At 43.5% G+C, this 12746-nt stretch overlaps 1 protein-coding gene across 3 annotated transcripts in view; it reads right to left on the minus strand.

Annotated features, from left to right (window-relative positions):
* Positions 1 to 2695: 2695 nt before the first annotated feature.
* dnah5 (dynein, axonemal, heavy chain 5) overlaps positions 2696 to 12746 on the minus strand; it is an 86329-nt gene continuing 76278 nt past the window's right edge. For all 3 annotated transcript variants that reach the window (XM_053432756.1, XM_053432754.1, XM_053432757.1), the window contains 7 exons: positions 12235 to 12440; positions 11321 to 11524; positions 9306 to 9521; positions 8235 to 8447; positions 7256 to 7408; positions 5979 to 6210; positions 2696 to 2847 (listed from right to left, as the gene is read on the minus strand). In XM_053432756.1, coding sequence (XP_053288731.1) covers positions 2696 to 2847; positions 5979 to 6210; positions 7256 to 7408; positions 8235 to 8447; positions 9306 to 9521; positions 11321 to 11524; positions 12235 to 12440 — 1376 coding nt within the window. The remainder of the gene's footprint in view (positions 2848 to 5978; positions 6211 to 7255; positions 7409 to 8234; positions 8448 to 9305; positions 9522 to 11320; positions 11525 to 12234; positions 12441 to 12746) is intronic.

A 12746-nucleotide genomic window follows, 5' to 3' on the forward strand; every position in this document is an offset into this window, starting at 1 on the left:
GACGGTTAAAGGATATGTGGAATTTACACTGACACAGAGCACAGAAGTTCAGGTTTGAATCTTCTCGATGCTGCTTTGACTGAAACGACGCATGTGTGTGAGCTGCAGAGGAATCCGATGGACGCTACAAGGAGGGGGAAAAACTGATTTTATCGTTGTTTTACGAGTTAGCAATGGCACAGCTGTAGTATACATTTGTCACTTATGTAACTGTAAGTGTAGCACGTGCAGCAGGTCGGCATCAACCCCCTGGAAGTATTGTGTCTATTGAATGTGGATCCAAACAAAGACCAGTCGGGAGTGTGAAGCGTTTTTTTCCAAACAATCCAACCTCTGGTATAGACTGATGTAAACTCTGACGGAGAGAAACAAAGTGCACGGCAACAATGTTCACATGAAGGCCTCTCCAAGACGTCCACGTTCCCCCAAAGTAACCGAAACTTCACCAGGAGATACATGAGAGATCTCATGCTAAAAATCACAGCAAAGGAGAAACAGTCGAAGGGAAAAGTGCACCGTCGTCAAAAAGAAAAGCCAACAGCAATCAATGAAACACTGTGTGTACATAGCTCCATCCACCTTTTCAGAAGCACGAAGTCTTGGATGTATTTTACAGGCGGTCAAGGACCATATAAAAACACACTCAGAAAAAAAGGATCTATGGATATATTGTGATATTCATGTAAAATAGAAGACGTCTTAATGGCAGAGGTCAGAATCATCAGCGTCCTCTGAATACACAACATCTGCAGTTTGTTGCTGTTCAGATGAGTGGATCAGATCGGAGGGTTTAAAATGCAGACTGGAGTAAAGACACAGTGACAGAGGGATGAAGATTTCAGTGTCTTTCATTTGGTTAAGCCCGAGCTGGATCCGTGCACAGGGTAACTCTAAAGTGTGTGAGCGGTGGTTTTTGTAAGAAATGGAAATATAACAAAAAATGTGTTTTGGTGTTTTGATGATGCCGTTGTTTTTTTTTTTTTGTAAAAACCTCATTAAAGTTTCTATGTATTTCAGCTCTATGGAGTGTTGTCATTTCACAGCACATTAACATGAGAGGACTCCACCACTGATTGAGGATGATGGAAACGTCCCCACGTGTTGGGTTTATAATAAACGTGTGAGGCTGCGATCCAGACGGCCTGTTTCTGTCATCTTCCTCATCTAACAATCAATTACGCAAGTTATACAAATCACACCTCTACTGCCAAACTGTAATAAAGACCGAACTTTAGGAAGGTTCGTACTTTAATTTTTATTCCCAGTTGTGTTTCAGTATTTATTTCTTCTCAAGTGTGAGGTCTTTCAGTTTGAGAGCAGGACTTATTTCACGTTCAGTTTTCTTGTGCTTGGATTTACGCTGCTTGTGCTCAAACATCTGGAACTAGTCCCTCAAAAGTCCCCCAAATAATAGACGGCCATGTTGTAGTATAGACAAATTAAATGATCCCGCTCCTCTTGTGTTGACCTTTGCTGTTCCCATAACATGCAGGTTGGAGAAGGAACAGGGCGCTGTCTGTTTTGCTCTATTAGTTGCTAGCTACCTAATGTTGGTACATTAACAACAAACTGTTGGTTTGCTGCTCCGTGAACAGAAACTGCCGGGAAGCCGGTGTAATAACAAAACTGTGGAGGGCGGAAGTGAATGGACTTAGTTAAAGTAACTGTTGAGGATATTTTGACAATCCTCCCACATTACAGTTTATTCCACAATATATTGTGTATATAGCATTAAATCTCTACACCATTGAGAGAGTGGGGCCTGTCTAATTCCACAGGTACTCCCTTCTCTCTCGTTGCAGTACCCAAGGTCGGGTTATAGATGAAGGTCTAACCAACAGTACATTGAGGTGTCTAGACTTGGGGACTTTAATATCTTCAACTCTCACCAACTTTAACTCTTTTGCTTATTTCACAAGTGGCAAGACCTAAGGACACAATGTGATTTAGGAATGCATACTTTAGGCTTAACTCTCCAACAGGGTGGAAACACGTACATGTAACACAGAGATTGACAACAATTCCAGCCATTCATGGATGTGCTGTTTGAATGGGTGGTGCAAGAAGGGGGAGATATACTGGGATGCTGTGGGAGACATCTTACGACTAGGGGAATGACAATTGCTCATGTTACTCTTTCAAATCTGAGAGCAGACATTTCATGCAGACAGAAGCAGCATGAGGAGAAAAGCTTGAAGCAGGAAATCTCTCCGACCAACAAAATATCTGATGCAAACGCACAGTTTGAGCACAAGCAGGGGCTATTTGAGTGCATGTGCAGGGTGTTGAGTGAAAACATGAACAAATCTTAATATGAAATCGATAAGTCCTGCTCTCGAACTGAAAGAACTCGCTCCTGCACAGAAATAGGAAAATCCATCCACAGACTTTAAGTTGTCACACTCCCGCTGTTTGTGTCTTTGACCTCAGGCAAAACAAACGACACTGACACGTGTTTGAAGTGGCTCATTGAGTCGGGACCTTTTATTGAAAAAAACAAGGTGCTGATACAAAAACTTGAAAACTTAACTGACATTTGTTGCAGAGGAACATGTTATTCAGTCACTTTATAAACCAGGTTAAACAAAAAGCAGGGCTCATATTAACCATGTCCCATTCGACTGACATTTGAACGCCACTCATTCCACAACTGGTGGATGGAAATAAATAATGGCGAACTAGTGGGTCAGTGTACTTATTTGATGTCACAGAGCAGTGCCACGCCCCGGAGGACCCAGTGGTCAGGGGAGACCAGAGTCTTCAGATCCACAGCTGCGATGTAGTTCCTGTCAGTTCTGACTGGCTTCTTGTAGATGGGACACACGTACAGGGTGGGGTCCTTCACAGCTGCAACACAGGAGAATACAAATAGCAAGGTCTTTGTTAAAAAAGTGACCAGCAGCTGTCAAAACCATCTGTCATCATCTCATCACTTCTTTTATCCATCAGGGTCCACGTCACCCAGACCATCCCACTTCCACTCAGTGTTAACCCTTAAACTCTTACCACCATAGAAGTTGCTCATCTGATCTTGTTTTGTTTTCTACTTATTTAAGATGTCTAGGTATTGATTTAAAGGTTGTGTTAAAATGAAAGAAATTCTCCGGATATCTTTGACCTTATTTACAGCAGCGTCACACATTATTCATCCCTTCACTTTTTTTTTTGTTGTACATCGACTAATTCATGAAATCTTTCCGTCTGTATGTGGAACGCATACCTCAGGGAACAGTTCATCTTATCGGCTTCAAGCATACATTCAAAATGAATAAGCTTTGAATAAACAGGTGACCACAGCTGAGACTCATCGGCGTAGCATGACACTAGGAATAACATTTTATTCTCCAGCTCAGGTTGAACCCATCGTGGTGTGGAGCCGCAGAGTTGATGCTAACACTCAACCAATGGCCAGTCAGTCTCAGCTGTCAATCATGGTGTGTTTTTATACCAAACATTGTACAAATTAAAGCAGGCTTACCCGAAAGACTAGCACTAGAAACATCAGTGTGATAAGAACTACATAAGATGTAAAAAAAATCGATTTCAGTCCCATCCGTTAACAAGGAGGAGGGGGGATCGATGACCACCCGGTAGTTTTCATCAGATTGCTGGAATATTAGTTGTCAGCCTGTCACTCACAACACGCTGGAGTCCCCCCCCCCCCCCGTCAGCACAAACACCAACAATGCGACAGCCGCCCTTGGAGTAAGCATCTTCAGGAGATGATATGTGCAGGGATGGAAATAATCTCTCTGAGAGAAGACTCAATTACTTGGTGGGGTTTTCGAGATTCTCACTCATAACTACGTCGCTCACACTCGGATGCTCTTGCAGCCACTGACACTCACACACACAGCAGGCAGCTTTCCTGGGGGAAACACTGGGAGGGGACACGACGTGAGCGGCTTTACACGTATCATTAATTCATTTCCCAGGAAGCTTTGCTTGTAGGTGTCCACGGGGCCCCCGCACCGACTCTCTGCCGCCCGCCTGAATATATCCCACTCTTATCCAAACACAGTGCTACACACTGCTGGTAATCTATTCCCAGAATAAATAAATGGCTCTCAGTCCGCTTGACATTTAAATGTTACATCCATCCATCCATCCTGAGTGAGTGACTGCGTGGGAGGCAAACGTTAAGGAGGAGAGGGAAGAGACTCCAAAGATTGGATATCACTAAGCTTGAACACGCCTATCATCCGCCCACACTGGGGATGTCCGATTAGACCGCCTCTCAGGACCATGTGGGTGTGGACAGATCAGGTTTTGACTGACAGCTTCAATCTCCTGTTAATATTGTAGCACCCGTTTGGGCGGGATTACTTTATACCAGTCATCCTTTTTCTCTGAACTTTTTGTGACACCATAAATTTACACCACAGGTCAGCTACTTTCACCCCGACCAGGTCTGATCTGGCGGAGAGATTAAAAATACCTGTGTGGGCGTGCAGAGGCTTTACTGGCAGCGACGGGATTAAATGTTATTTACACAGGATTATAAATATGAATGCAGAAGCAAACTACTACTTTCGAAGTCAAGATATACTGTATGGAGTAATTGGTTCCTGTGCGATGAGTAAAGTCGTGAATTCCTGTGGAAGTGTTGGCCCTTTTTTAATCCTAAAATTTAGTGGCGCTGCTTCAGGATCAGAACAGATCACAATCATTTACGGGGGAAAATATTGTCCAACAAAATTTGTTATTGTGACAGGCCTGCCTTAATACAGCAATTTATAGGTTTCCTTGTTCAGTTTACAGCTTTAGTTCTCTCCGAATTTCTTTCACATCCGGGCCTGTTAGGTATTGTACAATGAAATATCCCTTTCTGAATTCATCCATATTGAATCAAATCTGAAATCGAATTGAACTGATTTGGCAAATCAGTGGTGATACCCAGCCCTAGTTAAGAAATGACCAATATATATGGGAACCGTCAAGAAAATGTATAATAGGTGTTTTGTTGCGGTGCCAAAAGGAACCAGCTTTACTTCTTCCCACTGCGTGTGTAACTAGCGTTCAACATGTTACATGTGTTTTGATAACAGACACATGATAACATTAGCTATCATCATAACTAGCTGTTAAATATATTGTAAAATGTTGAGCTAGCGCTAGTTGGATTATTGCTAGCGCTAACATATTTAGCACTAGCATTTCACAGTAATGCATTAAGCTTCGTTTAATGGTTGTGGCTATATTGTTTTTCTCCTATACTGTCTGTCTGTCTGGATGTAAATGTATGCATTACATATTCTCATTGCATATTTCCCAGGCCGAGGCAGTGGGTGAGCTGTGGCCAACAAGGCTTTAAGGCCGATATATAGTCGGATTTTTCGCAGGCGCGCAAGCACGCGAGACACGCAACGGGCCCCTTGTGGGCTTGCGGGCCCCCTTCTTGCGGCTTGTGTGTGTCCGCCAATTTTTCTAACTATACGACAATCGACGCGAGCCTCACGCAGCCCGCAAGGATGTGATTGGGCTGCTTACTACATCCCGTCCGGAGTCTAGTTTCCGGTTTCATGCCCCATAATACCAGCAGAAACCACGGAAGATTTAGAAGAAGGAATATGGACCAAATAGAAGAGCGTTTGGCAGAAGAGATCCGAAAGTATGACCACTTGTATAACCCGTCACTGACTGGAGGATTTGTCCGCCAGAAAAAGGCTATGAGGAGCCGCAGTGGCCATGTAAATAAACAGTCGACGAAGAAGAAAGAAGGCGTCTCTAAGGTCGTCTTCGACAAAACACCTTACTCCGCCTAGTGTTCTGGCGGGGAATTGCTTTGTAACACGCGCAACCCTTGGGGAACTATAAACCAAAACGAGTCCGTCGATGCAACTGCGTAGTATATATTCTGCCTTTAGAGTCTAGTGCAAATGGATAATTTACATCTTTAAACTTAAAACATGGTCGTCGGGGTCTTCTATTGAACACATATTGAACAGAATGCTATGTTCTCTAATAATAACTCTCACCGTTGTTCTCGGCATAAATCCTTATCACAGGCATCATCTCGAAGAGCACTTTGAGTTTGGAGTCGATGAGTTTGCAGTTGCGCCGGTCCCAGCCGGCTCCCTCCAGGTAAAGGCCGTACACGTACACTCCCTCAACGGGAGGCTGGTTGATGTCGTCCTTCATGGACTTGGTCACCTCGTTGCTCAGCACCATGCGGTCCAGGGCCCAGCCCTTGTGTGCCCGCGTGATTTCCTACAAGAGCAGGGACAAATTGGCCTCATGAGGACAGTGATGTGGTCGCTGTGAGAGGACAGTACATGTGACGCATAACGCAAACATTTGGTAGCCACAGATCAATCTGGATAATAGGACTATAATAAAGGTACAATAAAAAAAAAAAAGATGCAGCACCAGCAGTAAGAAATAAAACCAATCCAATATAAATCGGAATGAGCAAAGAGCAAGAGCAGAGTGCAAATCAATTAATGTGAGTTTGTGTCCCCGCCGTCATTTTATCTTCATTCGGAAAGAGAAAAAAACAGCAAAGAAAAAAACCTTCTACTGGACGACTGCTGCGATGTCTGTTTACAGGTTTAGTGAGAGGATATGAGGGCTTTATGTGGGAACTAACACAGACGTCCAACAAATCCCAGCTCAGTGAATATATTCTGCATCCACAATATGTTCTCACTCTGGGCAGCTGAGATTTTCCTCCTGCGTGGAGTAAATAACAACTGGAGGGTAATCAGATGTGCAAACCTGACAGTTAAGCTCAACAGTTTTCTCTTCAAGTTTCTACATAAATTCAATTGTGGTTTTTCTCCGGTTGGATTAAGGAACAAGTTGAGTCTGAGATGCGTGTTTCATCTTCATTCCATTTAGACATCGGCAAGGAGACAACTAGATCACACCCTTTTACAATCAGTTGCATATGTAATAATACCCCCTTAAATATCAACAACATGAACAACTGCAGATGAGTTATAATGCATGCACCTTTCACATGTTCGCGTAAAATATAAATGTTATGTATTTATGATATTGAGTAATGAGCACTACCAACAAGAGCATGACATGAGAGGGTCGACATTTAAATTACTCCTCACTGTAGAATCCACCCCAACACATTAGAAAACAAAGAAATGTGTGTTCGCTCGCAACTTTGTGTGTTTGTGTGTTCGCCTCCTTGCGTGTTTGCATGTGTCCGTGTGCTCGTCTCTCCCTCCGCGCGCCATCTGGTCCCCTCAGCGGAGGTGGATGAGTAGCTGGGTAAAGCCCGGTGCTGTGTGTGGAGTACCTGTTTCATGGCTGTCAGGAAGCCCTGTGGGTTGAAGAAGCCTGTCATCCAGAAGCAATTGGGCCGCCCTTCAAAGATCCATGTCTGGAACTGCTTGTTCCGCTCAAGCAACTCCGTGAACCAGAACCCCAGGGTGCTGGAGGCCCACGACGACTGCAAAAAAAAACAACACAAACAATGAGGCCGACAAAACATCACAGTCGAGTGTTAAAAACAGTCATCCAGCCGGATCAGTGGAGAAGACAACAGGGAGACAACAACATTGTGAATCCCTGTGCGGCAAGAGAAAAAGAAAAACCCAATAGTAAAGATGATTATAATACATCCATCCATGTATCATCTATACTGCTTATCCTAGGGGCATATTGGAGCTGGAGCCAACCAGTTGGCACTGGACCAGAGGCGGGGTTCACCCTGAACAGGTCAGATTATAATACAACATAGCATTATAATAGAGTTGAGGCAAATGGGAGCAGAACCGTTAGCAGAAGGTATTTGTATTCCAGCCTGAGAGCCATTTAAATGTTTAAGATTATTCTTATGATAAAATGTTTGTGAGAGCACAATTTCAATTCCATCAGTTTCTTATACATTTTAAATATATAACTTTGTTGTTTATCTCCTCAGCACAATCTCTTAATATTCCTATTTATATTCGAGCATGTCTGCAGTAATTGATGATAGTGAACTCTTACATATCTGTTATTAGAATCAACATGAATGAATAACATCAGACAAATGAGGCCTAAATGTTCATAAAAAGGATCTTCTGAGATATTAAAATATTCCCTTTCCACCTAAAAATACAATGTAAAAGGCTTTGTCGAAATGGCATCTCATAAATGAACAAAAGACAAGAATTAAAAAAGCGGTTTGTCCTCTCTGCTGTTGTCATTATGGTTGAAATCTACTCAGGAAAAGCAGCTGTTTTCAGTTTTGAATTCATTTTGTCATATTTTTTTAACTCCAGACCACCGACCTTATTCCAGCGTTCTGGAATGCGCGCGTCATACATGCAGTCCAGGGCGTCCCGCAGGTTCTCGCTCATGATGATGGTCCCGTCGATGGCCAACTTGAGGTCCGTGAGGGTCGATCGCACCAGAGCTATGACGATCTGCATCCGATCGATCTCCTGACGCAGGAAGATGTTCATGGGCTGGAAGGGACCCAGCTTCTTCAGACGTTCTCTCACCTGGTTTCATCAAAGTGGACAAGAAGATAGAATGAATCGCCTGCTTTAAAAAACATGAGCCTGGAATATGGACAATCCTCGCAGCATGAGGCTTCAGGTTAACCAAGGTTTCAATGGTTACTATTAAGTAACAGGAAAAATTGTAATTCTGATTTAGTCTAAAGCCCCGACAAGGTACTTTTTGTTGGAGTATGATTGATAACTGTGATATGACAATATAACATTTTTGTTTTGCTACAGTTCCTACACTAACCCTTATCCTGCCGTACTTCGTTTTGTCTGACCTCGCCTGTGGTCCGAACCGACCACAGTCACTGGGAATTATTTATAGAAAAAGGCCAATTTTCTCCCTGATTGTCTTCTTAAGTTCATAAAGAGGCAACAATAATAAAATGAAACCATTTCATAATTAGTTAACATCCTCCTTATTTAAAATCTTTTGAGTTTTGGGGTTCGGCAAGGGCTCCCAATTTCCTCATAATCCTTTTTACTGCTTCAAGTACTGTAAAGTCAGACAATCCAGGGAGATCGATGAAACCCAAAGTGGCAGACAGAGGGTGTGCACTGTCAAGTTTTCCATGACGAATATTGCACCTTGTCTGAGAAGTCACATTCACACCTCGGGATAAAAAAAAAAAGGAGAGAAAACCCAAAATAAAACGACTCGAGCAAAGATTCAGCTGCATTCACCCCCCCCCCCCCCCCCCCCGTCTATTTCCAGTCTTCTCCTCTCTGTCTATCACCGTCTCAAACACACACACACAACCTCCCATCACCTCACTAGCACACATCCACCAACCACTTTGCACAGCACACGTTGCTTCACCTCAGGCCGTTTCATGGCATTCACCCACTTACTTCAAAAGGATCATAGTCTGGAGGCAGTTTCTCCAGCATGTCATCAGCCAGCCTGGACACCACGGACTCTCTGGTCTCCCCTCCGCCTGACGAGCTGTCCTTGGGCTGAATACTGAGGATGAGGTCCAGGACGTCCTTAGCCAGTTTACTCTGGTAGGTTATGTCTGCGTTCGGGTGGAGACCGAACACCTCCGGACTGTCATTGGGCGGCAGTGCCTGTGAAAGAGGGAGCAGATGTTATTGAACCGGGGGTTAGTTGTCGAGATCTCAGCAGCAATTTGTAAAAGTATTTTTCAAAAATAACCAGGAAATATCCTCCTGACTCTCACAAAAGCTACAGTGTTAGAGGTCCTGTTGTTCCTGTGGTGCAGTGGATCACCTCCAACTGAGCTGGCAAATGCTCCAAAAACGTGGGATAGATTTTCACGTGTTTTTCTTTTTTTTTTTCTCTACAGTTACAAAAAAGCCATTTCCCTGCACTGCAGTGTTTGTGTCCCAGCTAAGCTCAGCGTTGGCCTCGGGGAAGCGCAGACTGCCAAGTGTCTCCTCCGATACACACAGTGTCACCAGCTGCTTCTTTCACCTTCCAGTGAACACCCTCTGAGGGTGCAACACATGGGAGATTCACGCCAAAGCTTCAGTCTAAGCCAACCTGTCCCTCTGACCAAGTGGTTAACATACAGTATTTACACAGCCTCTCCCCAGCTTTTAACCCATTAACACAGCCAACTGTTTTCAATGGGCCCAGCACGGAGCCAAAGGTTCTTCTGCTGTATTGAGACAAGTACAGCAGAGCATTGCATTCCTCTCTGGCAAACAATTGAATATCATGTAAATATTTTTTCTCTTTTGAGCTAAGAAGAATTTGTCATAATAAAACTAAAGTTTGTCTAGCTATCTGTGGGAGCTCTGCAGCAGACACCACAGAGAAAACTACTTAATCTGAAGCACACTTAATAACCGATTTATTTGTCCTTTGTTTTAATTAGCTTCCTACTTTGCTCTTTTCTTTGTAAATTGAGAGCAGATCAGAAATGTGCATCGGGGAAGACACAAGTGATTTATGTCATCATCAGCAAGTTTATCCCTCCAACATCCATCACACTGCGTCCTAATAAGAGTCAAGCATCAAGAGAGCCCTGCTAATACGCATAGAAAAATAGGAGGTGCTGAAGAGAGGGTCGCAGTGGGAGCTGGACACAGCAGAGCAGGTCCCTCGCTGTGGTCATTTATTTCCTCTGAGGGAATTTTAGCTTTTGTTCCTGTGTATCTGTATTTTATTTCAAGTAATATGCACAAGCCTGCACACCAGCCCACAAATGCTCTTTGGTTAATGTGTATATATATATTTGTGTCTGTGACGGAAAGAGATTCTGTAAGTCTATGTGTGTCTATATCTGTGAGTGTGTGTGTGTTTCTGTGTCTGTGTTCTCCAAGGCTGTGTTTGTCATTCTCTATTTAAGATGCAGTGCTGAGGAGTAAACTGGCTGAGCCTGGCAGCCCTGAGCATCCATCATAATGAAACCAGCTTTAATGAAAGTAGCTCAGGAACTGCCCCCAGACACAACCGACACACCCACGCACGCACACACGCACCCACCCACCCACCCACCCACCCACACACCCACACACACACACACACACACACACACCGCGCACACACATACAGACGTTAATAACTCAAAACTATATCTGCAATAAATTGAGCATGCTAGCATTTGATGTAAAATCAAGAATGGCAGCTACTACCTGGATGTGACAAGAGCACAATGAGGCGCAGTCCTGCAAACCAACATATTTTCAATGTTGCTCTTTCCGTTGTTTGTGAAGTCACTGAGAGCTGAACGTGTAAAAACAATAAGCTATAGGCAACTCCATGCAACTGGAGCAGAGTTAAACGTTATAAAAAGGAGGATGTTAATGTGCAAACATATGGGGGAATCCTCAAGACAGCAGCGACAGCATTATTAGTAGAAGCCAGATGAAAAAAATTTGCATGATCATGCACCACCCACCTGAATGTATGCAAGATACTGGTCAACAGTGGTGCATTGCGCGATGCTGTAGCCCTTGTAGAAGATGAAGGTGGGTGCGAACATGTCCTCGCTGAACCACACCCTGGCGAACGTGTTGAGGAGGCGCTTGTCGAAGTCGTCGGTCACACGGCCACCGTACTGAATCTCTCCGATCATGTAGCGCACCGTGTTCCACGATACACCCTGAGGACATAAGAGACAATGATCTGTGATAAGTAGTTTGTGTTGTGACCACCAAGACAATTGGAGTCTCTTGTTATCCTATCTTCAGTAGTTTGGCTCCTATTTCTGCTGAATGTGTTCTTGTAAGAGGAATTTCATATCAGATGACATAGACTGCACAGACACAACAAGCTGAAAATACTCTGGAAAGTTATAGAATATATTAGTGCATCGTTATGCGAGTACAATAATTGTTTGATAAACCTAATTCCTTATGTTGCAACTGTGCACATGCATACTTCTCATTTCCTGAATCTGATATAGGACGGTTCATTCTATCAGCCCAGATGTGACATCATGATGTCAAACAGCTGTAAAGTTGATATTTAAATAGGAGCAAAATGCTTCAGCACAATAAACCATTTCTTGTTTTTTAAGAGTATGACTTTTAACAGGCCTAATTTGTATCTATTTATCTGCCCTTTATTTGAAGAGGGACGACATGACTGCTCCCAGGAAGTGAAGCCAGTGTGTCTGGATTGCTCGCCTGGAAGCTAGAAGCTACTGGTTACTGGGACATGGTCCAAACTAAAAAGTCAAAGTACACGTGAAATACATTTCTCTCAATGAGGATTTCTGACATTTTCTGTCATTCTTATCAAACTGATGTGTGTTCAAATGCTAAATCGTACTGGTGTACATTAAGATTTACTAAGTGTCACATCTCCTACCTTTTTAATGTCAATGTCATCGAGGTGGTTCTGCACAAACTGCACCGTGGCATTGAAGTCAGCCTGGTTGAACTCGTAGGGGATGTTCCATCCCAGAGGGCCATACTTCCTCCTCTCTTGCACCGTGCTGTGGAGAAACGCCAATCCGTAGAGCATCGGCTTCCACTGCACCAGGTTAGTGATGTCCAACATGTCCTGATTTATACCTGGTGAGGGACAACAAACAGGCAGTCAGAATGAAATCTGCACAAAAGGTTTGGTCACCTTTTGAGGTCAATATTTAAAGCCATGATTCAAAGGCTTCGAGCAGAACGTTTGTCCCTTCAGCTGCTGCAGACTGGGAGGGCATGAACACATTTTGAACAGATACCAGTGCAGGGTCTCTTTTCACAGATGGATTAAAAAAACTAATACTAAAAAAGAGCTTTAGGCTGGTGACTTTTGATTCGAGTGGACACATGTTGTTTCATTAAAACGGTTTAATTATTCTAAACTGTAGCAGTTACACAGAT

The sequence above is a fragment of the Pleuronectes platessa genome, chromosome 10 (assembly GCF_947347685.1).
Source record: "Pleuronectes platessa chromosome 10, fPlePla1.1, whole genome shotgun sequence".
Taxonomy (NCBI): Eukaryota; Metazoa; Chordata; class Actinopteri; order Pleuronectiformes; family Pleuronectidae; genus Pleuronectes; species Pleuronectes platessa.